We start from the raw sequence: 23,248 nt of genomic DNA on the forward strand, positions 1-23,248 counted from the left end.
CATTTTTCCCAATTTTTTGTTATTTCTTAATTCATTCCTTCTGATGTTTTTCTCTAACTTCTTGGTTGATTCTTTTTCTTTTTAATTGAGGTATAATTTACAATGAAGTGCACACATTTTAAATGTACAGTTCAATGAATTTGTACAGTCTTAGTTCTTGGTGGCTAAGTTCTGGCTTCAATCATTTTGAGGCTTAGCTGTAAGTCAGAGCTTTGTGCTCTATAATAGTGCTTCTCAATTTTTTTTTTTTTTTTTTTTTTTTTTGAGACAGGGTCTCTGTCACCCAATTAACTGGGACTGCAGGCGTACAGCAACCATGCCTGGCTAAGTTTCATATTTTTATTAGAGAGGGGGTTTCACCATGTTGCCCAGGCTGTCTGGGCACTTCAAGTGATCTACCTGCCTTGGCCTCCCAAACTGCTGGAATTACAGACATGAGTCACCATGCCTAGCCTCAATATTTAATGTGCATAAAATCATCCAGGTGTCATTTAAAAAGGTAGATTCTGGTTCAGTAGATTGGGGCCTGAGAGTCTGCAATTCTGATAAGCTCCCAGGTGATACCAGTGCTGCTGGTCTGTGGCCCCGACTTTGAGTATCAACTTTTTATAAGATATTTCTATGTCCTTTTAACACTTTTTTTTTTTTTTTTTAGCTTAATTCAGGTTGAGTTTCTTCTATTAGCAAATAAATAGCTCTCAGTTAAGATACAGTATACCCACAGTCCTTGGTACAGGTAGCAAACAACTAATAAATATTTGTCGAATTAAATTAAGGCTATGAATTCTCCTGAATTGAAATTTGTTCTATTATCTGGCTTTGATATATAGTGTTTTTATTTTTATTGTTATAAATATTTTTAAATATTTTTACTAATATTCTTCAGCATGTAATGTTTGATTTTTCTCTTAAACCAATGTGTTTGGGGACAGATTCTCAGAAATTTTCAAGTAGTTGCGGATATTTGTGAGTGTGTTTTTGGTTTGCTTACGTCTAGATTTATTGCCCAGGTTAGGAATTGTGGATATACTATTTCTGTGTTTTGGAATTTTTAAATGTTTTTCTTAAAAATTCTTTCTTAAGATGTTTTACTATATTCAGTCAGATTATAGTCAGGACTTCGCAGGGCAGTTGTTTTGTCTCTTTAGGTAAGTTTCCATTTAGCTGATCAAATTCATTATATGCCTCTTCTATATTTGAATTCTAGATGGAGATCTTATTTTCCCATTTTCAAACTATTTGTAGGGGAGATCTATCTGTTGCCTTACATACTACAGTTCTCTCATGTGTATAATGAAAATAGTAATAGTACATGCCTATTACTAGGGATTGCTGTAAAATGTAAAATGCTTAGCACTGTGTTTGGACCATAGTAAACCCTCAAAAATAGCTCCAGATGATATATTTATTTACGTATTCTGAATCTGCAGCGTTGCTGTTAGATTTCCACTTTGATATAGAGTGGCTTTCAATTACCCAAACTTCATTCTAACCAAGAAAAATGGCAACAGATGAAGAACAAAAGCAAAAGAAACAAAAAACTCCCAGAAACTGGATGGAAGACAAGAAATCCCATGGGGGCATACGTGGGATGTAATGACTTCTGCCGTCCAAAAAAAAAAAAAGCCAAGTTAATTTTATTTTAAACATGTTTTACAGCATCCTGCAAGAGAATATACAGACTGTTGAGCAAACTATCCAGAACTGAATCCTAATAATGAGAGATACAACTTTTTTACTTTCTTGAAATAGATATGTGGACTTATTCCTCTCTACCATTAAAGCTGTGTAAACCCTCACAGTAGGAATTAGGCCTTTCATTTCTGGTCCCAGTGGTCTTCACAGGTGCCTTGACAAAGAACTATCAAGCACCATCTGAATTTTATAGAGACTAAGAGCCCAGTTTCAGAATCCAGCGGACCTCAGCCAAATCCAGTTTCTCCACTCGGTAATTAAGCAACTTGCCTTAAGATTTACGTATGAGGCTCCTCGCCTTTAAAACACACCTACCTTACGGGGCTGTTAAGAGGATTCAATGAGATATTAAGTATGTACGACTTAATTACAAAACACTTTTCCCCAACCATTTCAAATTATTTATCTAAGTATTCATCCATCCATCCAAAGAACCTCAATAATTGGCCAGTAATTTCCAAGTGAAAGGAGCTTTACAACACACGAAGAACTCTTCTATTATGTCACATGAAATTATAAAACAAATTATTTTACATATAAACGATGAAGGTAAAAAAAAATCAGCCAATAACAACTAGCAAGTAGTATTTGGTAATTCTTTTGGTGACGCCGACTTAAAAATTTATGGAGTATTATTTATTTTCGTTGCAGGTCTATCAGAAATCACTAATGGTGTAGCACTGCATTCTTCCCTGCTTTTGGTTCTCAAACTACCTATCTTAGTAACTGCAATTTGCAGACAAACCAAGCCTCGCTAATCAGTGCATCATAGCTACTCTAGCAAAGGAAGAAATTCACTGTTTGCCAAGCATCCCATCAGATGGGTGACTTCACAGCCACTGGAAGAAATGTTTCTCATCTTCGAGTAGATGGAAACTCCAACACTGTGCAGTTGCTAAATCCACTTGTCACATCCCCTCCTTTTCTCTACTTCTAAGGTTGCCCTCTAAACTCTGAGGGTGGAAACACACACACACAAACACATTTGGCTAAAGGTCAATTCACACAGTGGCAGTGACTTTCGTTTATATGCGTTTTCCTTCCCAGCTCTCTCAGTGGTGAGTCAGGCTAAGCAGGAGGCAGAGAGCTCGTCCTCCTCTGCATGGGCGCTTTTTCTTACTTGACTTTTAGTCCTGGGAGGGAACCCAAGCGGGAAGAATTTGGACCAGTCTTATCCCTCCCTGTGATCCTTCAATTCGCCTTCAGTTTCAATTTCTCCCAGTCGGTTTACTGCCGACAAAATTCTTTCACAATTAAGTGCTCACAGGACAACCCAACTAATCCAAACCTGCAGGCAATGCCAGACGTCCAGGGAACCCTGGCGCGGCTCGGGCCAGCCCGTACCCACGCGGAATCATTCCATTTATCGGCGACCAATCAGCCCGCCACACGCTCCCGCGTCAGCCAATCCGAGCAACCACACGTTGTTCCGGCCACCTCCTCCCAGCCCCCCGGAGCGCCCGGGTTCGGGTCAGGGGGCGGGGCTGGGGGGCTCGGCCCGCCTGGCCCTGAGGCGCTGGGTGCCTTCCAGTTGGCTGCGACCAGCGGTGACTTACGTGTTGGCTGCTGTCGCCTGCGCCTCGGTGGGCCGGGAAGCTGAGCGGTGCTGCTGAGAGCGGTGTGAGGTGCTCGATAGCGCTCCATAGCTGCTTCCACGTCCTTGCTTCACCTCAGGTAAAGATAGGGAGAGCCACGGAGCCGCGGCAGGATTGGGGTGACCTGTGGGGAGGGCGACTGTGGCGCCCAGGGCGTCCTGCCAGGTGCGTCTTCTGGACCTGCTCCAGACCGTGGAACTAGGGAGCCCGCGGTGGACGTTGGGGATGGCGGGCCCCGGCGTCCGGGCGGGAGTGGACCTCGCAAATGAAAGAGAAAATTGAGCCCCAGGGAGGGGAAGGGGCGAGCTGGAAGGATCCCAGGGCTTGCAAATCGCCCCTTCACGCCGCTCACCTATTTAAGTACTTGGAATCCATTAGGCCTCAGTGTCCTCAGCTGTTAAATGGGAGCGGAGCGGTGGTAATCCCGCCTGATTTGGGGCAGTCGTGTTTGTTGGAGGGCACCGCGCCTCCTGGTTCTTAGGAGGTGCACAGACAGCACAGGGGCAGCCGCGTCCCACCAGGCTTCGCGGAGGTGATGCCAATGACAAGAGACAAAGTTTTCCCGGGGCTTCCAAGGTCCCTGCTAAATGTATTAACTCATATAATTTCTCACCAAATTAGTGTCATTGTTTTCCCTAATTTGCACTTAAAGATTACCTTAGATTTTTGGGTTCAGCAGCCAGGACAAAATTTGACAAATTTATGGTGGGCCCAGGTTTTTTATATGAAGTCTCTTCCAGCCTGTGATCAGCTTCCACTGTTTTACAAGATAGAGCTTTAGGCTCTGAAGTCAGACGCCTTGGGTTGGAATTCTGGCTCCGTCACTTGTGAGCTGTGTGATCTTGGACAAGTGACTCAACCCTCCTGTTGCTATTTTCCCTTTCTGTAAAACAGGGGCAGTGATAGATGGACTCTTACTGTTGTGAGGATTACATAAAATAATGCAATGTAAAGCAGCCAGGACTGAGCATGTAGTAAGTGATCAATAAATGTTAGCTATTGTTATTTTTAAAAATCAAGTACAGAGCGTTAGGTTTTTTAAAAATCAAGTATTAGAGCATTAGGAGTTTGAACAGTAAGTTGGATCATTATTCACCTTGTAGAAATATACTTCCATGTTGCGTTTCTTTAAATAGTGAGCTCCTGCCAGAGCCAGTCTCAAAAAATGAGAAACTGCCGTACTTGTCTGAGTTAGAAAACTTAACAGTTCAACATTGATTGGAAATCAAGCATATACTGAAATTTTTATGTTCGTTAAAAAATATAATTCAATTTACAAAGCTTTGGTTTGTAAGACATTGGGGAAAGTCCATGGCATGTTAAACTGAAGCTGTTCCTGGAAGTGAAAACCATATTACTCACGTAATGCAAGGTTAGACCGTTCTGATACCTGCATTTCTTTAACAAGTGAATTCTCACTTAGTCATACTAAAAAAGTCCAACAGATTTTTATGGCATTCACTTTATATTAGAAGTTAAATGTTTTATTATGTTCCATATTTGAAATAGAACCTATGCCATCTCACTGTGACAGATAGTTGAAAGTAATCGGAGTTGGATTGGTCAAGACTATGGTGCTGATAGATGGCCTCAAGAAAAGTTTTAACTTGAGACAGCTGCCATCCCTATGATGGCAGCCACTGTCACCACTAGTGATCGCTTCAAAAACATGGACATAGAAAACATGAACAAAAAGGTTAGTTTAAAGGAAGAACATCGAGGTGGACATTACTCAGCATTTGGCCATGGGACTGACAAGAGTATTACATTCTGATAAGGTTAAGTGGTGCCTGTTCTCACTGACATGTAAATGTTAGAGTTGGATAATTTCCTGATATAAGGTTGAGGTAAGGGAATAAAAGACTGAATTAGTAAAAGGAAGTTCAGAATGGTATTTAAAACATTTTCCTGACATTCTCCACAGTTGGAGATTACAGGAGGGCAAATTAGGTGTTTTCCTCTCAATTAATTTCAGTACCCTGTTATATTAGGAGAGAGAGCCAAGACCTTGATAACCCAATATTCTCCCCCTAGCCCTCTTGGTTCTAGAATATATTAATATTTTGAGAGATGCTCAATTATGCCTGTTGACACAGAGGTAGCAATTTTGATGGCAACCATTATTTCATTATGGACTTAATCTTGATGAAAATAATCCATGCAAGACTTAACTGCCTGGTTAAATACTTTGCTGGACATATTTAATCAGAGAGAGAGAACCTTCTGATTTTGTACTTCTTTTTTTTCCTTTCCTACCTCCCACTACACCACTCTTAAAAAGACTATTAATAGAATTTTTTAATGTTTTAGTTTTTGTTGTTATTTCTGTAAAAGCTTAAGGGTAGAATAAGTCAACTTTGAGAGTAGAAACTGGATTCCATCTGTTTCTGTAGTTCTAGGACCTGGTATATAATAGATGCTTGATAAATATTTAATAGTAGACCCCCTTGAGAAATTGTGTTTCATTATGGTAATGGAAGTTTTAGTTATTCAGAAGCTCTAGGACTTGTGTAAATGGGCATACTTTAGATATCTTGAGGTCTTCCATAAGTGAGAATAGTAGCTTATTGTCTATACATTTTTCCATTTTTTATTCACTGTGTTCCTACTGAATGCTAGACATAAGGAGAATAATATTGAAGAAGCCACATTTCCTGCCCCCCAAAGATTTTACAGTTAAATGGGAGAAGATAACAAGTGAGTAATTACAGTACAGAGTTGCTGTCAGAAAATATTGGAGGCAGAACTAACCCAGGTTCAGGGGAGTCCAAGAAAGATAAGTGGAAATGAAGTAATGAAAATATGCCACATTATAAAAGAACCTGTAAGCTATAGTAAGGAGCTTGAACTTTATACTGATCAGTGTGAATGAATGATTACTAAGCCAAGTACCTTAAAGTTGCAGATTCTCATCTCTTCTAGGTAGCTTTCTAGGTAACTTTCTGTGCGCTGGAGTTGCCCAATGATAATGTTTGCTTATGATAATAATAACTTTCCATTTCACCTTTGATTTCTATCAAAACTTTTGAATACTCTTATCTGCCAACCACAGGAACCTAGCAGGTGACCTTTGGATTTGAAGAATATGTTTAATCATAGTAATCCCAGTAATAGATAAATTAAATCTCTTTTACAAGCCTTCTGCAAGAACTTCTGCTTGTTTATGGCATACTCTTGAATAAAGTCATTGTACTGGCTGTCAAGTTGACAGCCTCTTGAATGGAAATTGGGTACATTCTTGAATGAGAGACTTTTTGAATGAGCTCATCAACTTTTCATCCATGGATTGGATCTATACTTATATATTTTGCATCACTTATATAGGTCCTAAAAGGTAGATTGAATTTTCTTTGTATACTTTCCCATGTTTCTACATAATTTTAGTATTTATAAATTTTAATGGCTTATATGCTCTAATTAGTGGTATTTAAATATTGGCTACAACCTTAATTTATTTCTGTCACCTTAATTTTTAGATCACTTAGTTCTGATCCCTGGCTAGACAACAGAATAATTAGTGAGACTATTTTAAAGGACCTACATTTCTGAGGCCCATTCCAGAACAAAGCCACTGAATCAGACTATTTGGCACTGGGCCCTAAAATGTAACACCTGAAAACAGCAACAACTAGTACAAAGTATAAAAAGCTGATTCTAATGCCTGCATCCGTAGTTGACAACTGCAGCCTTATTCCCATAGAGGGTGAGGCTTGAACTTTCATTTAGATGTTTTCTTGACCTCCTTTCCAGCAATTTGATGGTTCTGTAATGGGCAACTTTACCCCTAAAACTCTTTTCTTCTTTAGCCTTTTACTGAAGATGGAAGGAGTAGAGATAGAATAGTGAAAAGTAGGAATTATGCTAAGAAATTGGTGCCCTGGCACCAAAAGAAGACAAAGACCAAGTAATTCTTGTTTTGAGGCAGTAACACATCAACAAAATAAGGGCCTACTATGTGCCAGGCAGTGTTGTAGGTGGTGGAGATATAGCGATGAATAAGACAAGGACCTCTATGCTATTAGTTAGGAATGAGGTGGTCAAAGAGTAGAATCACACACCTATAAATAAGTTATTATATTGTCTGATAATGATAAGCACTATGAAGAAAATAAAGATGCTAATGGTAACTTCCAGAAGGCTTTATGAAGGATAGGAGGTTTAAACTGAAATTTGCATTACACTGTTATTAGTGATGCTAAGATTTGGGATCTAGACCCCAAGTCACTGATAAGCTAGCCTGTTTGAGGGACAGAAAGAAAACCAGTGGAACTAGAACACTGTAGACAATGAGGTATGATGGTGTTAAAGGAACCTATTCCTATTAAGGTCAATTCCAAGCCTTTTGACTTGAGAACTTGGGCTCAATTGCCATTTTAATAGTAAATTGTTAAAATGAGGAATACTATGGCAAATTGAGGAAAGCCAGGGGAGGCAAGAGATTCCATTTAGGCTTGAAGCTTTAAGTAGGCTTCTGGATCTGGGATGTTTTGAGCTCATTTGAACAATGAGGACTGCAGGTAAATGAGAGTTAACAACATATATATAAGAGAGATACAATCCCTTCCCCCTCCTCCTGACTTCCCTTTTACTTTTCTATATGAATGATTTTAATTGTAAAAAATATGTAATTCTCACCTCTGGCTATGGGTTATTAATCTTGGGAGCAATTAGAAAAAAACTATGCCCAGTTCCTACTCTCAGAGATTGTGATTAGTTGATTTGGGGTGAGGGTAGCTATCTTTTATAGCTCTGGTAGGTTATTATATTGTGAAGCCAGATTTGAGACCCACTGGTCTATTGCCTCAAACTGTGGTATTTGCTGATGCTAATCTTGGTCTCCATAACAGAGAGAAGTAATGGAAGGCCTGTCTGATGTTGCTTCTTTTGCGACTAAACTTAAAAACACTCTCATCCAGTACCATAGCATTGAAGAAGATAAGTGGCGAGTTGCTAAGAAAACGGTAAATTAGTTCAATTACTTACATTTGGGGTATGTCTTCTATCGAATGAATTGGTTGATGACTTTTAAAATTAAATGGAACGATATGGACAAAGACCATACTTTGGATGGATATGCAAGATAAATAATTGAGCTAATAAAGTTGATGGTCTAATGTCACACAAAGGAAGAAATATATCAGTAGTAATCCTATACTGCTTTCATTAGCTCTTTGGATATTAGACAGGAGAATAGGCTCATGGCAACTAGACCTAAAGAATAGCTTCTTAAGTCAGCAAATAAAATGTATCATTATCAATTTAAGAAAGTGTAGTACTTGATAGGTTGGAAGAATTTCATATATCAAAAAGCCTATGAAGGTAGCTACTTAGTATTCCTTTTTACTAATATGACTTGCCCAAACTATTACATGGGTGGGTTGAATGTTGCTAGAACCAATTCTGGAACCCAGGACACAAATAGTTAAGTGCTCTAGCTATTCTGATATTCAGAATTACTTGGGAAATGATGAGGAAAAAACGTAGGGACTAATTCATGGTAACACTTTCATAATAAATGTGAATTGTTTAATGTTTTAAAAGTTATAAACAATTTCAGAATGAAATAGTGTTCCTAGTGTTAGAGTATGAATGTATCAGTAATGATAAATAGATAAGATAGGACTAAGATAGTGCCATCATTGAATCTTACAATGTTTGGATCTCATTACATACTACTGAAAGTATTTTTTGGAGGTCTGTAATTTAAGTGCAATGTGAAGAACTTCAGAATACAGAAGCAATTCAAATACAAATCCTTTTATGGTGTAGATGACTTTTATGTATTCTGAAAATGTACTGAAGTTTGATTTTAATGCAGAGACAAATTCTCTAGATTTATAAAATTATCAGTTTTGTGTCTAGGGTTCCACCTATGTAATTATTACCATATAATGTTTTTATTTTTCTAGAAAGATGTAACTGTTTGGAGAAAACCCTCAGAAGAATTTAATGGATATCTGTGAGTACCTTTTTATAAATTTATGTAGCTCTTAAGACATTTCGAAACTTATATGCATTGTCACTAAGTAGTCATTGCTAGTAAGATTTAGCTTTTTAAGAGTTTTTTAACTTTTTTCTTTTTGAGACAGAGTCTCACTCTGTCACCCAGGCTGGAGTGCAGTGGCACGATCTCGGCTCACTGCAACCTCTGCCTCCTGGGTTCAAGCGATTCTCCTGCCTCAGCTTCCCAAGTAGTTGGGATTAAGGCACCTGCCACTGCACCTGGCTAATTTTTTTTTGTGGTTTTTAGTAGAGATGGGGTTTCACCATCTTGGCCAGGCTGATCTTGAACTCCTGACCTCGTGATCCACCTGCCTTGGCCTCCCAAAGTGCTTGAGCCACCGTGCCTGGTGATTTTTTTTAACTTTCTGGAAAGCAAATGGGGCTTATGAATTCAGAGCCTTAAAAATGTCCGTGTCCTTTGTGGACTGAGTTGGTGGTGAGGAAGTCATAATGATCTAAAATGGCTGCTAAAATCTGAATTTCTTAGCATTGTAAATATGACCCTTCTAAAATTCTACATTTACTCAGTGCTGTAGAACATTTTATCCTAGGAACTTATCTTGAAGAATTTATCAGCAAGATAACAGTGATTTAAGTACTTGTTCTTCTATCACAGCATTATTTATAATATTAAAAATTATAAACCTGAATAATCAATAGTAGGAAACGATTCAGTATGAAATATCTGTGAGAGAATATGGTATAACCTTTAAAAACCACATTTTTGAAGATTATTTAATAACATAAGAAAATAATATGTTGTTTTTTAAAGCTTGTAGACACAATTGCCTTGCATACTTGGAGTAGAATGTTCACATCCTTAAGACTCAGCCATTTTTCAAAATAAAACTGCTGGACCCTGTTAGTATATACAGAATGTTCTGAAGTGTAATGTCAAAGATAGTATTTCCAGAAAGATGAATTTTACAATATTTATGGTGAGGACAGGGAAATTGGAGTTGGATTAAGCATTGTAAGCAAGTATGGAAGTTAATTCTTTAAATTAGTAATTCCCAGTAAGGGTTGAAAGTGTCAAATGTGCCAAGGGAAGCTTTATGCTTGGAGATCTGAAAAGACTTCATAGAGAACTAATGTTTGAGCTACCACTTAAGGGAAGAATAAGTATTTCTTAAGGAATGAAAGGGTTCATGTTCTAGGCGGAAGGAATTGCGTATCTACCACATAAACACATATGAGAAACACTGGTGTTTTTTTTTTCAGATTCTTAAAGGGATATATGATCAAAGGAGGTAGGACCTGATGTGTTGAGTTGGACACAAAGTGCTCTGAGGCAGTAACATGGAAGTCAAAAAGGACAAATGAATGTGAAAGATTTAATGATAGCAGTGGTGGTGGCAATGATAACCAACATTTATTGAGAGCCAAATATTTTTCTAAGTACTTTACATTTAGGAAATCCTGATAAAAACGTAGTGACTGATTCGTTCTGACTATGGAAATGGGGTTAAGAGAAGAAGAAGAGCCATTGTTGAATCTAAGATTTTCTAATTTGACTAGATTAATTTGTATTACCTCCAACTACCCCAAGTTAAAGAATACAAGATGGGAGAACAGATTTATGGTGGGGGAGATAATATAAGTTTGGCTTGAGTTATTATAAAATGATTAAATAGCTTCAAATGCTTAAAAAAAAAAGTACTGATACAGCTGAAGCTAATTTCTTATTTCATCTCCTTTCTTTCATCCCCAGAGGTAATTGCTGTCCTGAAGTTATGTGTATTGTTCCTGTTTCATACTTTGACCACATATTTATATATATATAAAAGCATTATTTGGTGTGTTTTTTATATTCATGTATATGTGTTTGTATATACATATTTAATTTAGTAATTTGCCTTTTTAAATTAAATATTATGTTTTCAGGATTCAGCCATATTTGTTATATGTAAATCCATTATTTTCCCTCTATGTGAATATACCACAATGTTTTTATCTATGTTTGTAGATTCACCTATTGATAGATTTTTAGGCTGTTGTCAATGTTTCTCTATAAAGTACAATGCTATAGTAAACCTCTTGGTATATATCTCTTTGTGCACACATGTGTAATTTTCTTTGGTTCTTGGGGATGTATATCTTCCAACCTTACTAGATATTACCAACTTGCTCTCTAAAGTAGCAGTTTAAGGATTCTTATCCCCCTCCATTTACTACTTAACGAGTTTTTAATCTCTGTCAGTCTGAGGGGTTTTAATCAGATTGTTCTTGTTAGTATTTACTTGATTACTAGTGAAGTTGAAATCTTTTGTATACTTCTTGACATTTCAGGTCAATGTTACCATGTCCTTTGCTCATCGTTTCTTTGGATTTTCTTTTTCTCATTGGTTTATAGGAGTTATTCATATATCCTGTATAATAATTCCCTGTTTATATGAGTTACACTATCTTCTCCCAGTCTGTGGCTAGTTTTAAAAAATGACTTATTTTTTCTTGTGTGGTATGCGTGGTTTTAATTTTAGTTGATCTTTTGTATTATTTGTGTTTTTCTGTGTTTTACATATTCAAGAAATCCCCCTGTACTCTGAGGTCACAAAAATGGTATCTTGTATATTTTTCTCAACATTTTAAAGTTTTTCATTTTATGTTTTTGTTGTTGTTGTTGTTGTTGTTGTTTTTATGAGACAGAGTCTCACTCTGTCGCCAGGCTGGAGTGCAGTGGCTTAATCTTGACTTACTGCAGCCTCTGACTCCCTGGTTCAAGCTCTTCTCCTGCCTCAGCCTCCCGAGTAGCTAGGACTACAGACATGCGCCACCACGCCCAGCTAATTTTTGTATTTTTAGTAGATGGTCTCGATCTCCTGACCTCGTGATCCGCCCACCTCGGCCTCCCAAAGTGCTGGGATTACAGGCATGAGCCACTGCACCTGGCCCATTTTACATGTTTTATACAGATATTTAATTTATCTGAAATTAATTATTATGAGTGGTGGAAATAGGAATCTAAGTTTTATTTTCTCCATGAGGATAACTATTGAATCTAGGCACACCATTTATGGAATTGTACATTTTTCCCGACTGATAAGTGATGCCGCCTTTGAAATATGTCAAGTTCTGACATATTTATGAGATAGTTCCTTGGTGTTCTGTTCTATTGGCCTATTTCTCTGTTCCTAATAAAAAGTTTTTAAAAGTCAGGGTAAAAATATTCATGTATTAATATGTCAGAGGATAACTGAGGAAAGAATATAAAAATAAATGGAAAGCTTATGACATTCTATAGACTGTTTTTGGCTATGCTATAGCATGAAGGAACTTTATTATTTTCATTATGACACAGAGTGTAGCCTTCAGTTCTCTTATTAGATTTGAGGACAAAGGGTGCATACTGATAAAAATAATTGGTACAACATAACTGATCAGAAAAGTTATTGGAATTTATTCCCTTTAGAAAAAAAATAAAAAACCTTTATTAATTTTTTTTTTTTTTTTTTGAGACGGAGTTTTGCTCTTGTTGCCCAGGCTGGAGTGCAATGACGCAATCTCAGCTCACCACTTTTGCCTCCCAGGTTCAAGCGATTCTCCTGCTCAGCCTCCCAAGTAGCTGGGATTACCAGCATGAGCCACCATGCCCGGCTAATTTTGTATTTTTAGTAGAGACTGGGTTTTTCCATGTTGGTCAGGCTGGTCTCAAACTCCTGACCTCAGGTGATCTGCCTGCCTTGCCCTCCCAAAGTGCTGGCATTATAGGCATGAACCACCACGCCTGGACCACCCTTAATTAATTTTTATTCTTTTTTTTTTTTGAGATGGATCTCATTCCGTTGCCTAGGCTGGAGTGCAGTCGTATGATCTTGGCTCACTGTAACCTCCACCTCCAGGGTTCAAGCAATTCTCCTGCCTCAGCCTCCCAAGTAGCTGGGACTACAGGCGCATGCCACCATGCCTGGCTACATTTTGTAATTTTAGTAGAGACAGAGTTTTGCCACATTGGTCGGGCTGGTCTCAAACTTCTGATCTCAAGTGATCCACCTGCCTCAACCTTCCAGAATGCTGGGATTACAGACGTGAGCCACCCTAGCCGGCCTAATTTTTATCCTTACTTTCAAAGTTAGCTATCACTGTAAGAGTATGCTGAAATTTTTTATTGTAACAGCAATTGACTTAAACTTTTTTTCTCCAGCTACAAAGCCCAAGGTGTTATAGATGACCTTGTCAATAGTATAATAGACCATATACGCCCAGGGCCTTGTCGTTTGGATTGGGACAGCTTGATGACTTCTTTGGATATTCTGGAGAACTTTGAAGAGGTATCTATTAGAAACATTACTTTAGACTGTGTGTATGCGCATGAGAGAGAGCATGAGTGAGCCAGAGCATGTGAGCATGAGCATTTGTACACACTTATATTCATTGCTTTGAGAATAGCAGTCACGACAAAGATATCACAGGGGAGTCCCATGCTGCCTCTTAAAAAGTTTGTGTTTCCTCATACTAATTAATGAGTGTTAGACTGAGTTTGTTTTCCATGGTAGCTATACCCTTGCTGCTGAAAAGTATATTCAGCATCCTTAATTGTAAAACTTTAGTGAAGATTCTGAAAACTAAAATTCTGAAAACACCACCATCATGTTTAGGTTTCTAGGTGAATATGTGCAGCTTTTCCATTAATACTAAGCCAACATCAATGACCAAAGATAAAAATGCCACCTTAAATATTCTAAAATTATGTAGCCAAAATGACCTGCTCTGTTTCTATTTTTATTAATTCATTGCTTAATGCTTGCATTTTTTAATTACAATGTTTGATGTTGTAGTCAGAAGTATTTGTGGATTTGATCTTAAAACTGAAACAGTCTACATTCCCTAATTCCATGTGGAATGTTACATAGAATAAAAGACAACTGCATTTGATTAGAAATTTGGATTCTGGATAACTTGCACCTCTGTATTTTGATTATGTATCTTCTTCATGGCCATCCAACAGCAGTGTGATTTAGAATAGAGATATAGACCTGTCAGAATCAGTGTAAGAATTATTATAATTATGAAACATTTTAAAGTTTCTTTCCAGAGATAAGTTTATGATATATGAAGCTATGTGTGTTTCCTATAGTAATAACACTTGTCTTACCTCTTCTTTTTCAGAATTGCTGTGTGATGCGTTATACTACTGCTGGTCAGCTTTGGAATATAATTTCCCCAAGAGAATTTGTTGATTTCTCCTACACTGTGGGCTATAAAGAAGGGCTTTTATCTTGTGGTAATAATCTCAACATGTTATGCTTTTTTTCAGTATGGTTTAAATATTTGTGTTTTCTAGGCTAGATGTTTCTTTCCTTGTGAGATATATTTTCAACTCTGTAATTGCTAACATTTTTTTGCAAATGCTAAACTCTAGGGAGTAAAATAACAATAACAAAAGGGTTTTGAAATCTTTCTGATAAGTTTTTGTTCCCAGTTACACAGTATCCTCTAGGTCAGAGGTAGCAAATGTGGATCACATGACTGCCTCTAGGAAAGGATTCTAGAAATGGATTTTCTTCTAAGCCACTCTCAGAAAACAGTTTCTTGGTCATATACATAGAAAAACTAGATTTGATATGTCTTAGAATATTCTTCCTTCCTTGAGCTGTGTTGTATTTTTCTTTTCAAGATTAAAAATACTGCCATTGGAAGGCTCCTGTTTTCTAAAACCTAACTATAGGTAAATTAATATTATTTTGTATATAGTATATACTTAAGTTAGCAGTTGTAAGTAAACATCTACTTGTTTATTCTTAACTAACTAGTACCAAAGTATAATATGGTAATCGCTGTGGGGAATAGTTACGGTACCATGGATTCGATTATTGGCACCTCCAGGCCTGGGTACTACAGCCAGATTTGTAGCTTCCAAGGAGTACTAAGATGATATGATGTCATGTATTCTGAAGGGATTAAAAGTTTCCCCATTACCTGTCAACCCCTTGTCAGAATCCTCCTTGGTAAGTCTCTTCTTCATTAGGCCATGGTCACTTTGGGATTTAATTTTCATCTGTATGGATAAGAATACATATTTAAAAAAGAATTTTTTAAATGAGAGTTTTATGTCAGTTATTGCTGTTAATAGTGCTATTTTAAAAATTGTCTTATAGGAATAAGTCTTGACTGGGATGAAAAGAGACCGGAATTTGTTCGAGGATATAACCATCCCTGTGGTTGGTTTTGTGTTCCACTTAAGGACAACCCAAACCAGAGTCTTTTGACAGGATATATTCAGACAGATCTGCGTGGGATGATTCCTCAGTCTGCGGTAGATACAGCCATGGCAAGCACTTTAACCAACTTCTATGGTGATTTACGAAAAGCTTTATGATAGGCAAAATACATTCAAACTTGTAGTACTATGGATCAACTCTTTCTCTCAGCTACATGGCCTGTAAAAATCATTGATTCCACTCTTCTGCATAGCCGGTAGAAAAATTTGAAATGTTTTTGGTTTACTGGTACAATGTTTGGTTTTATTCCTAAAGTAAATAGCTATCTAAGAGGGAGCATTTTCTTTTTTTCTTTTTTCTTTTTTTTTGTTTAATTTTGAGACAGGATCTCACTCTGTTGCCCATGCTGGAGGGCAGTGGTATGATCACAGCTCACTGCAGCTTTGATCTGATCACTCAAGGGGTTATTCTACCTTGACCTCCTGAATAGCTGGGAATACAGGTGCACGCCACCATGCATGGCTAATTTTTGTTTAATTTTTTGTAGAGATGTGGTCACACTATGTTGCCCAGGCTGGTCTTGAACTCCTGGCCTCAAGTGATTCCCCACCTCAGCCTCCCAAAGTGTTGGGATTATAAGCGTGAGCCACTATGCCTGGCCCCAATTTAAAATGTGGAATTTAGTTGATGTCCAACACTTATCTTGGACTCTTAAAAGTATCAGTCTGTAACTAGAACAAATACATTCTTAGATTTATCTAAGTGCCTAGATATCATTTTATAATGATTAGAATTGAGTATTGTGGGTCCCCTAATTCTGTGGGTGCCTTAAATGAGAATTTCTAAATGATTTTCACATTCTAAATGACTTTGGGTTTTGAACTCTCCATCTAGTTTGCTTCTAAAATGAGAACTTCAGGCAATTCAGGTGTCCAGGCAAATCTTTGTATATATTTATCTTTTTGTGTACTTGCACACATCTTGAAATCCATTTCAGTGTTTAATGTTAGTTGTTTATGTGTCAGCATTCCTGTGTCTACTGTTTTGTTGTTGTTAATATGGGTAAAGTGAGCCCTGAAATACATGCTAAACAAGACATGAAATGCACAAAGGTATATAGTGTTTCAAGTACATGACAGTTTGATCTGTGTTTTACTTTATTATATTTTCTTGAGTGTAAAGAAAGAATAAATCATAGTTCTTCATACCCATTTTGACAAAGTGGAACAGTGAAGCTGTTTTTTGCTTTTGTTTTTATTTTTTGCCACTGGCAATGATAGATTTCAAAAAACAAAAGGTGGCAGCAGCACAATGTTCATGGTGAATTATCTCATAGTATCTAGATTGGTCAAGATCTGACAGAAGGAATGCACAAAGAATTCTGTATTCTTAATGGTTTATTAATTTACCAGTATCCTTTTCTAAATTGAATGTACTTTTGAATTACTAGATTTCTGCTCCTTTTTTTGTTGTTGTTCTGCAATAGTGAAAGAAAACTCAGTAGTTTAGTTTCAGTTTCCATGGAAATTGGTAAATGTTAGTTTTGACTTCATCTATTTTTTTCATTTGTTTTTTATTAGCATGGAGTAGGAAGTCTTATATTCTACTGTTCTATCTAGGATGGCGAAATTCCAAAGGTGCCTAACTTGAGTAAGAGATTTGTGACAAGATAGTATACATTACTATAAGGGCTATTATTTCCTGAACTGGATGTCCCTAAAAGCAAGTAAACTGCCCACTATCTCTACTCTAGCACTCTCTTTGTCCTTATCAACATATACCTCCAATAAATAATTACATAATTCACTGTTAAACATGGACCCACTCTAGGTAAAATTACCCTCATGGAAACATTTTCAATGTAAGAATGATGAATTTAAAAATTATGTTTGAATCACCTAAAATGTATGTGCAGCTTCTAGATGGCCCCTTAGATCTGCTGGACTCTAGCTGTGTCCTTTAAAAAAACAAAAACAGCTTTATTGATATATAATTTACATATTATATAATTTACCCATTTTAAGTATCTAATTCAGTGATTTTTTAAATACATATGTAGAACTGTGCAGCCATCAACACAATCTGGATTTAGAACATTTCCATCATTCCAAAAGATTCCTTTTGTCTTTTTTGCAGACTCATACCTAACACAAATCTAAAGTTTATCACTGTTGCCAGGATAATGACAGCAGGTTTTGTTTGGTTTCATTTTGAAGAGTGGAGGTGTTCATGATTCTAAGCTCAGGAATCTTGTGATCATGTATTAAATATGTTATCTCATACTATAATGATATAAAAGCTTAATGATGTGGGTTGGGATGGATATTAACATAAATAATTGAGTCTACTGCTTCTATAGCAATGCTGTAGGATAGAACAATAATGTAAGTGATACATTTAATTTAAAACTAGAAGCCATATTAAAACATTAAACAGCTGAAGTTAATTTTAATATTTTATTTAACTCAGTACATCCAAAATGTTATCACTTTAACATGCAATCGATATAAAGATTTACTCTGATAGTTTGTATTGTTTCTTGTACTAATTTTTTGAAATCTGGTATGCATTTTACAAATTTGGGCAAGCCACATTTTAAGTGCTCATTAGCCACATGAGGCCAGTGGATACTGTGTTGAATGAATAGCACAGTCCTATAGCATATTTATTAATTTGTCTTGTAGTAAGATGAAATAGACAATAACATGGAATAATATCTTGAAATATTTTCTAGTCTCTAGAGCCTTCATTGCTTGATAAATAGGACATCTAAACTTTAGCTATAAATCAGTTGTCAATGAAATAAAATTATTGCCAGAAAATATTTTCCTTCAAAGATAAGTAATTTTTGATATGGCAGTTGGTAAAATGAAAGAATATAATCTGCCTTCTTGTTAAATGGTTGACTGTTTTCTGTAGCTGATAGGTGATATGTATTAGAAGCTTGTGTATGTAGGAAATATTTGGTGTAATACTGTTTTCAGTACATAGTAGCTATTTTTTAAGGAAATTAGTTTCATACAAGAAAAAGATTGTTATAAAAGTGATACTTTTGCATGAAATATTAGTTTGTGTTGATAACTCTTAGTTAACCCTTAAAGTTTAAAACAGTACTCAGAAAAAATAATGAGAATCTAGTATTCTGTAGTTAACTAATCTATAATATAAATTGCTAAAGTACTAGGGAGCTTGTAAATGTTAAAAATCTCTTTATTTCAGTGTTCTTTCAGGTTGGATATATTTGAAATTGTAGATTTCTGTCTATAAAATATCTCCTAGTTAATGGAATTTTTTTCCTTCCCCTCCCTTCCCCCTCTTCCTTTTTTAAACTAAGGGCATTTTATCAACAATCATGTTGAATTCAGTTAATATCTCAAGCTAAAAAACTATGTAATTGAAGTTGTATCTGGAGAAGATTGGGAAACGTTGGCCAATTTAAGCCCTTAATTGTCTATTGAGCTTTTAGGTCTGAGTAATTGCCTTTCATACAGATAAAAGCTTTACCTCTTTTCTCAAGAGTGTACTACCATCCTTAGAATCACTTGTTTAAATCCAGTTTATTTTAATTAAATGGAACTGTAGTGATGCCCACCCTGTAGAGAAATCAACAGAACCAGAGAAGCTAAGGGACTTGATCAGGTTTCCCTTAGAACCTGTGTTGTATAATTGCCTGCCTGGTATATCTTCCATGTGTTTCTTATTCAACTTCCAGAAGTAGAGAAGGTTGGGACTTGAGTGTAGAAGAAACATCAGAATAATTTCAAAAAACAGGAAGTTGGAAACTGTAATTTTTAAATTATTGTATTGTTTTTACAGATTTTACATGTATAAATATTAAAATTCATCTCTTGCAGTTCAATACAAGCTATAGTATAGATTTTATTTTTAAGAAGTTTCTATAATTCTTTTTTGAACCAATATGTAAAACTAGAATATTAAACTAATATGTATTAGTATCGATAAAATATGTATTTATTTTTAAATTGGTATAAAAATAAAAATTTGTAGACACTCTTAAAATTGGTCATTGGTATTATCTTTGTAATTTAACATTAAGTACTATTTAGTTTCATATGCCTGAATTTAAAGTATGTCATTTAACTTCCTGAATTCTTACAAAAGGAAAATATAAACCTGGAAAATCAAGTTAATAACACACATGCTGATCTCTCCTGCCAGTGTCTCATATAATATTATCTATTATACAATACTGCTGAATCTTTATTTGCTATTATGTATTCAGAACAAATAATGAATATATTCTGCCTTTGTAAATTATGGACAGGATTTATTGTACACATGTTGAAATAATTGTGTTACCTTGATTAGGAATTATGATATTTGGTTTGGAATTGAAAAAAACTAAAAGTGATTACAAGGACACCCGCGATCTATGTTATAAGAAGGCAGCTAGGGATGCTGTGGGAAGTACGTCATAGAAAATATGACTATGAAGCAGGGAGTTATTTTCCTCATTTAATAAAACATCTGGTACTATGGTTTGAATATTTGTGTTCCCCTAAAATTCAGATGTTAAAATCCTAACCTCTACGATAATGGTTTTAAAAGCTTTGAGAGTTGATTAGGTAACCCTAATGAATGTGATTAGTACCTTTATAGAAGAGGCCCAAGTGTGATGCCTCTGTCCTTCTGCCATATGAGGACACAGCAAGAAGACACCCTCTGTGAGGAAGCAGGCCCTCATAGACACCAAACCTGCAGGACTGTTCTTGGACTTGTGCCAGAAATGTCAGAAATAAATTGTGATAAGCCATGCAGTTTATGGTATTTTATTACAGCAGCCTGAATGGTAGTGAGAGCACTGGACTAGGAGCTGGGCAACCCTGGTCTATTCCTTCCTCAGCCACTGTGACCTTAGGTAAGCCATTACCTCTCTTGGGCATAATAGCTCTCTTTAATAAACTGAGCTTATTGGATTAAATGATTACTAATATCCTCTTTTAACTCTAGTAATTTTATAATTTTACTCAACAAAAAATATGTGAGCACTCAGTATGAGTGCTATGCTCTGAAACTCAAAGTATAGTTTGAGAGAATGAGAAAACACTCAAGGAGTGATTCAACTGCGTATTTCAGGTGTAAGAAAAATGTCCATGGTGTTTCTTGAATTGTGGTAACATTTGAAATCACAAAATGCAAAGTTTTGGTGGGTTCTTAGATGATTTATTATCATATTGTACATGCAAACTGCTTTACATTTCCCAGCAGCAAGGTATAGGCTTCTTTGGGCATGTTCTGACATGTCTGAGTGAACTTACACAAAGTAACATTGGCCCTCAGGTCAAATTTCTACAATTAGTCTTCCAACACCCATTTTTTATAATGTCATGTACTCTTCAAGTTCCTGGAAAACACCCCCCAACCGCCCCCAAAATGTACATATTTAGTCATTGATTTGGGTTATCCAACCTGAATCCAAGAAGAAGCCACAGCTCTGATGTGGTCTGCCTCAGGCTTTGGGCAGTTGAGACAGCCCATGACTGTTGTGTCCCATCTGTAGGAAGTAGAAACTCACTGATCAGTCACCACCATTGAAGAATACTGTAACTCTACAACAGTAAATGGGCATGATTTTGATGAATTCTCTACAAACATTTTCTGTATGTACATTTATGCCCAGGCCAAACTTAGTATGTTTACCTAAAAATATTGTAATATATCTTTGTATTAAGTAGTCGATAGCACCATGTTGTCAGGTTTTAAAAATGAAGTGTTCACAGCTCTGTTTTCAGTGCTCTTCAATTAGAAGTTGGGAAGGTAGCCTATAATCTTGGTTATGCAAACTTAAAATATTTATACTTTGTCCTCCAAATCTTACATGCTCTTGTGTTTGGCTAAGGACTTGCAGCCTAAACTATTGGAGATTTAGGTTTCCTGTATGCAGTGCTGTTCCTTTAATCTAATCCTCTATGCTGCTATTGAGCTGCTTATATCCTTTTAGTCCAGAAAGATTTCAGCAACCCAGGAATAAAAATTTCTCCTTTAGGAAAGACTAGAAAACACATTCAGATAATGTCACATAAGCCTGAAAAGCCCAAGTAGGAAGTTTTCCTTTCTCAATGTCTGCTAACTTATGATTTCCGTAACCTCACAGTAATTCTACTTCTTAGCTTCTCTTCCATCATTCAAATTACAGTCAATCTCTGTCCCTACCTTCCTTCATTTTATTTGTCTTCAGGAATAATGCCACCATTCACTCATCACAGGCATTATCTGAAATAAAGAGGCAAGACAACTAAACATACACACACTTTTAGTTGATTCTAAATGTCTCCCAAAACATGTTTCTTGAGGATGGATGTAAAAATACTGCTTGCAATAAATGGTATCAAAAGGAATTGACAAAAGAGTATGTAAAGGGTCGAAAGGGAGAGATGAAAAAGGACTTGACAGGAGCAGCTTGATGTTTGGAGAAACAAGTTCTGATGGTTTTAAATTTTGTTGTCTGAGAATTAGCTTCCTACAGGTTGTCTTTTGAAATCTAAACTTTCAGGTAGAATTCAATCAGAAATCCTGGGGGATTGCCTATTCAGGTCAAATAACTGAAAAGGTTGAAAAAATGATGTCAGCAATAACCTTGATTTGGTCCTCCACTGGCAACATTTGAGGAAGTACATGATTTTTTGGAGTCACGAGACGTTTTTCAGAAATTGGAGTCTTGCAAAACTTGAAATTATCTATCATACTATCGTTTACTCTGTTTTGTCAGTGGGGACCTGGCCAATGCAGTTTTTCCTTTCAGTGACTGAGGCTTTGCTTTAACCTGGTGACTCCCAAAAATATCTTCGACGTGTTTGATGATTTTTATTTGGCTTAGAAGCACAGCAGATGAGCCAAGTATGTCAGGCTAGATGCTCTGAGGAAAGGCTGCACATGTACCTACCCAGAATAAGCAGCAAGGAAGTATGTCTAATTCAATTTTGCACAAGATGAGATTCTGCTGCACACTGGCAACACTTCCCTGTGTATTTCAGCCTTTCACATTTAGTATTATTCCTTCACCTCTGCCTTTCATTTTTCCACTCTGTGATCAGGCCGGTTCTCAGCCAGACATGCCCCCTACTTACTCCCTACCTGCAAAGATTCACCCATCTTTCATATATAGCCTGTGTTTCCATAAAGCTTTCCTTCATCATTCCTGGCAAAAGGGAGATTTTTCCTCTTTCCATTCCTAGGGCTTATCATCTGCCTAAATGTAGCGTAGGTGGTATATGTACAGGTGTATCTGTAAGGTTGGCTTTTCTCTCCAACTACAAAGCTCACTCCTGGAGGATAGCATTGGATTTAATTCATCTTTGGCTTCTCCATGGCATATAATAGTTTCTCAGTGAAAGTTTACTGGGAAAATGGTTCCTAAAGTGGGCTGCTCCTTGGGAAGCAGGAAATCACTTCCTTAATGTGTGGTTAGGATGTAGGCCTAATATCCCCTAAACTATGTTGTTTTGTTTCTGGGAGAAACATTAGCTATTGACTTTAGTCTATTCATTTCTAAAGTATTTGTCCATCAATGATGTCTTCAAACTGAGCAATCAAGAAGATGGACAGGGGGGAATGTGGAATCCTAATCTATATTTTGTTATCTTTCCCCTCTCTCATTCCAGTAAAGTCTCTGCTACACATAACCATGAAGACTAGCAGATGATTCATATATTTTATTCTGAGTTCTACAGTGAGTATATCCTAGTGGTTATATTATATTATTGACTGCTGCAGTAGTTTAAAGAAAACAGTATGTTATTTAGAGATAATTTTAGGTACTCCTAATAAGTTGATACT

General features: G+C 36.6%; 1 protein-coding gene across 1 annotated transcript; it reads left to right on the forward strand.

Moving 5' to 3' along the window:
- Positions 1–3,179: 3,179 nt before the first annotated feature.
- On the forward strand, positions 3,180–19,471 carry STARD4 (StAR related lipid transfer domain containing 4). Its single transcript, XM_008014121.3, has 6 exons — positions 3,180–3,369; positions 8,138–8,251; positions 9,200–9,249; positions 13,435–13,561; positions 14,400–14,514; positions 15,389–19,471. Exons 2-6 carry the CDS (start codon positions 8,147–8,149, stop codon positions 15,607–15,609), a joined length of 618 nt encoding a protein of 205 aa, XP_008012312.1. The 5' UTR covers positions 3,180–3,369; positions 8,138–8,146; the 3' UTR covers positions 15,610–19,471.
- The last annotated feature ends 3,777 nt before the right edge of the window (positions 19,472–23,248 follow it).

The sequence above is a fragment of the Chlorocebus sabaeus genome, chromosome 23 (genome assembly GCF_047675955.1).
Source record: "Chlorocebus sabaeus isolate Y175 chromosome 23, mChlSab1.0.hap1, whole genome shotgun sequence".
Taxonomy (NCBI): Eukaryota; Metazoa; Chordata; class Mammalia; order Primates; family Cercopithecidae; genus Chlorocebus; species Chlorocebus sabaeus.

Excerpts from the sequence above, each read along its gene's own strand:
- STARD4 (XM_008014121.3), top strand. The coding sequence starts at position 8,147 with ATGGAAGGCCTGTCTGATGTTGCTTCTTTTGCGACTAAACTTAAAAAC. Across the intron at positions 8,252-9,199 it reads GGCGAGTTGCTAAGAAAACG|AAAGATGTAACTGTTTGGAG; the intron begins GTAAATTAGTTC and ends TTATTTTTCTAG. Across the intron at positions 14,515-15,388 it reads AGAAGGGCTTTTATCTTGTG|GAATAAGTCTTGACTGGGAT; the intron begins GTAATAATCTCA and ends ATTGTCTTATAG.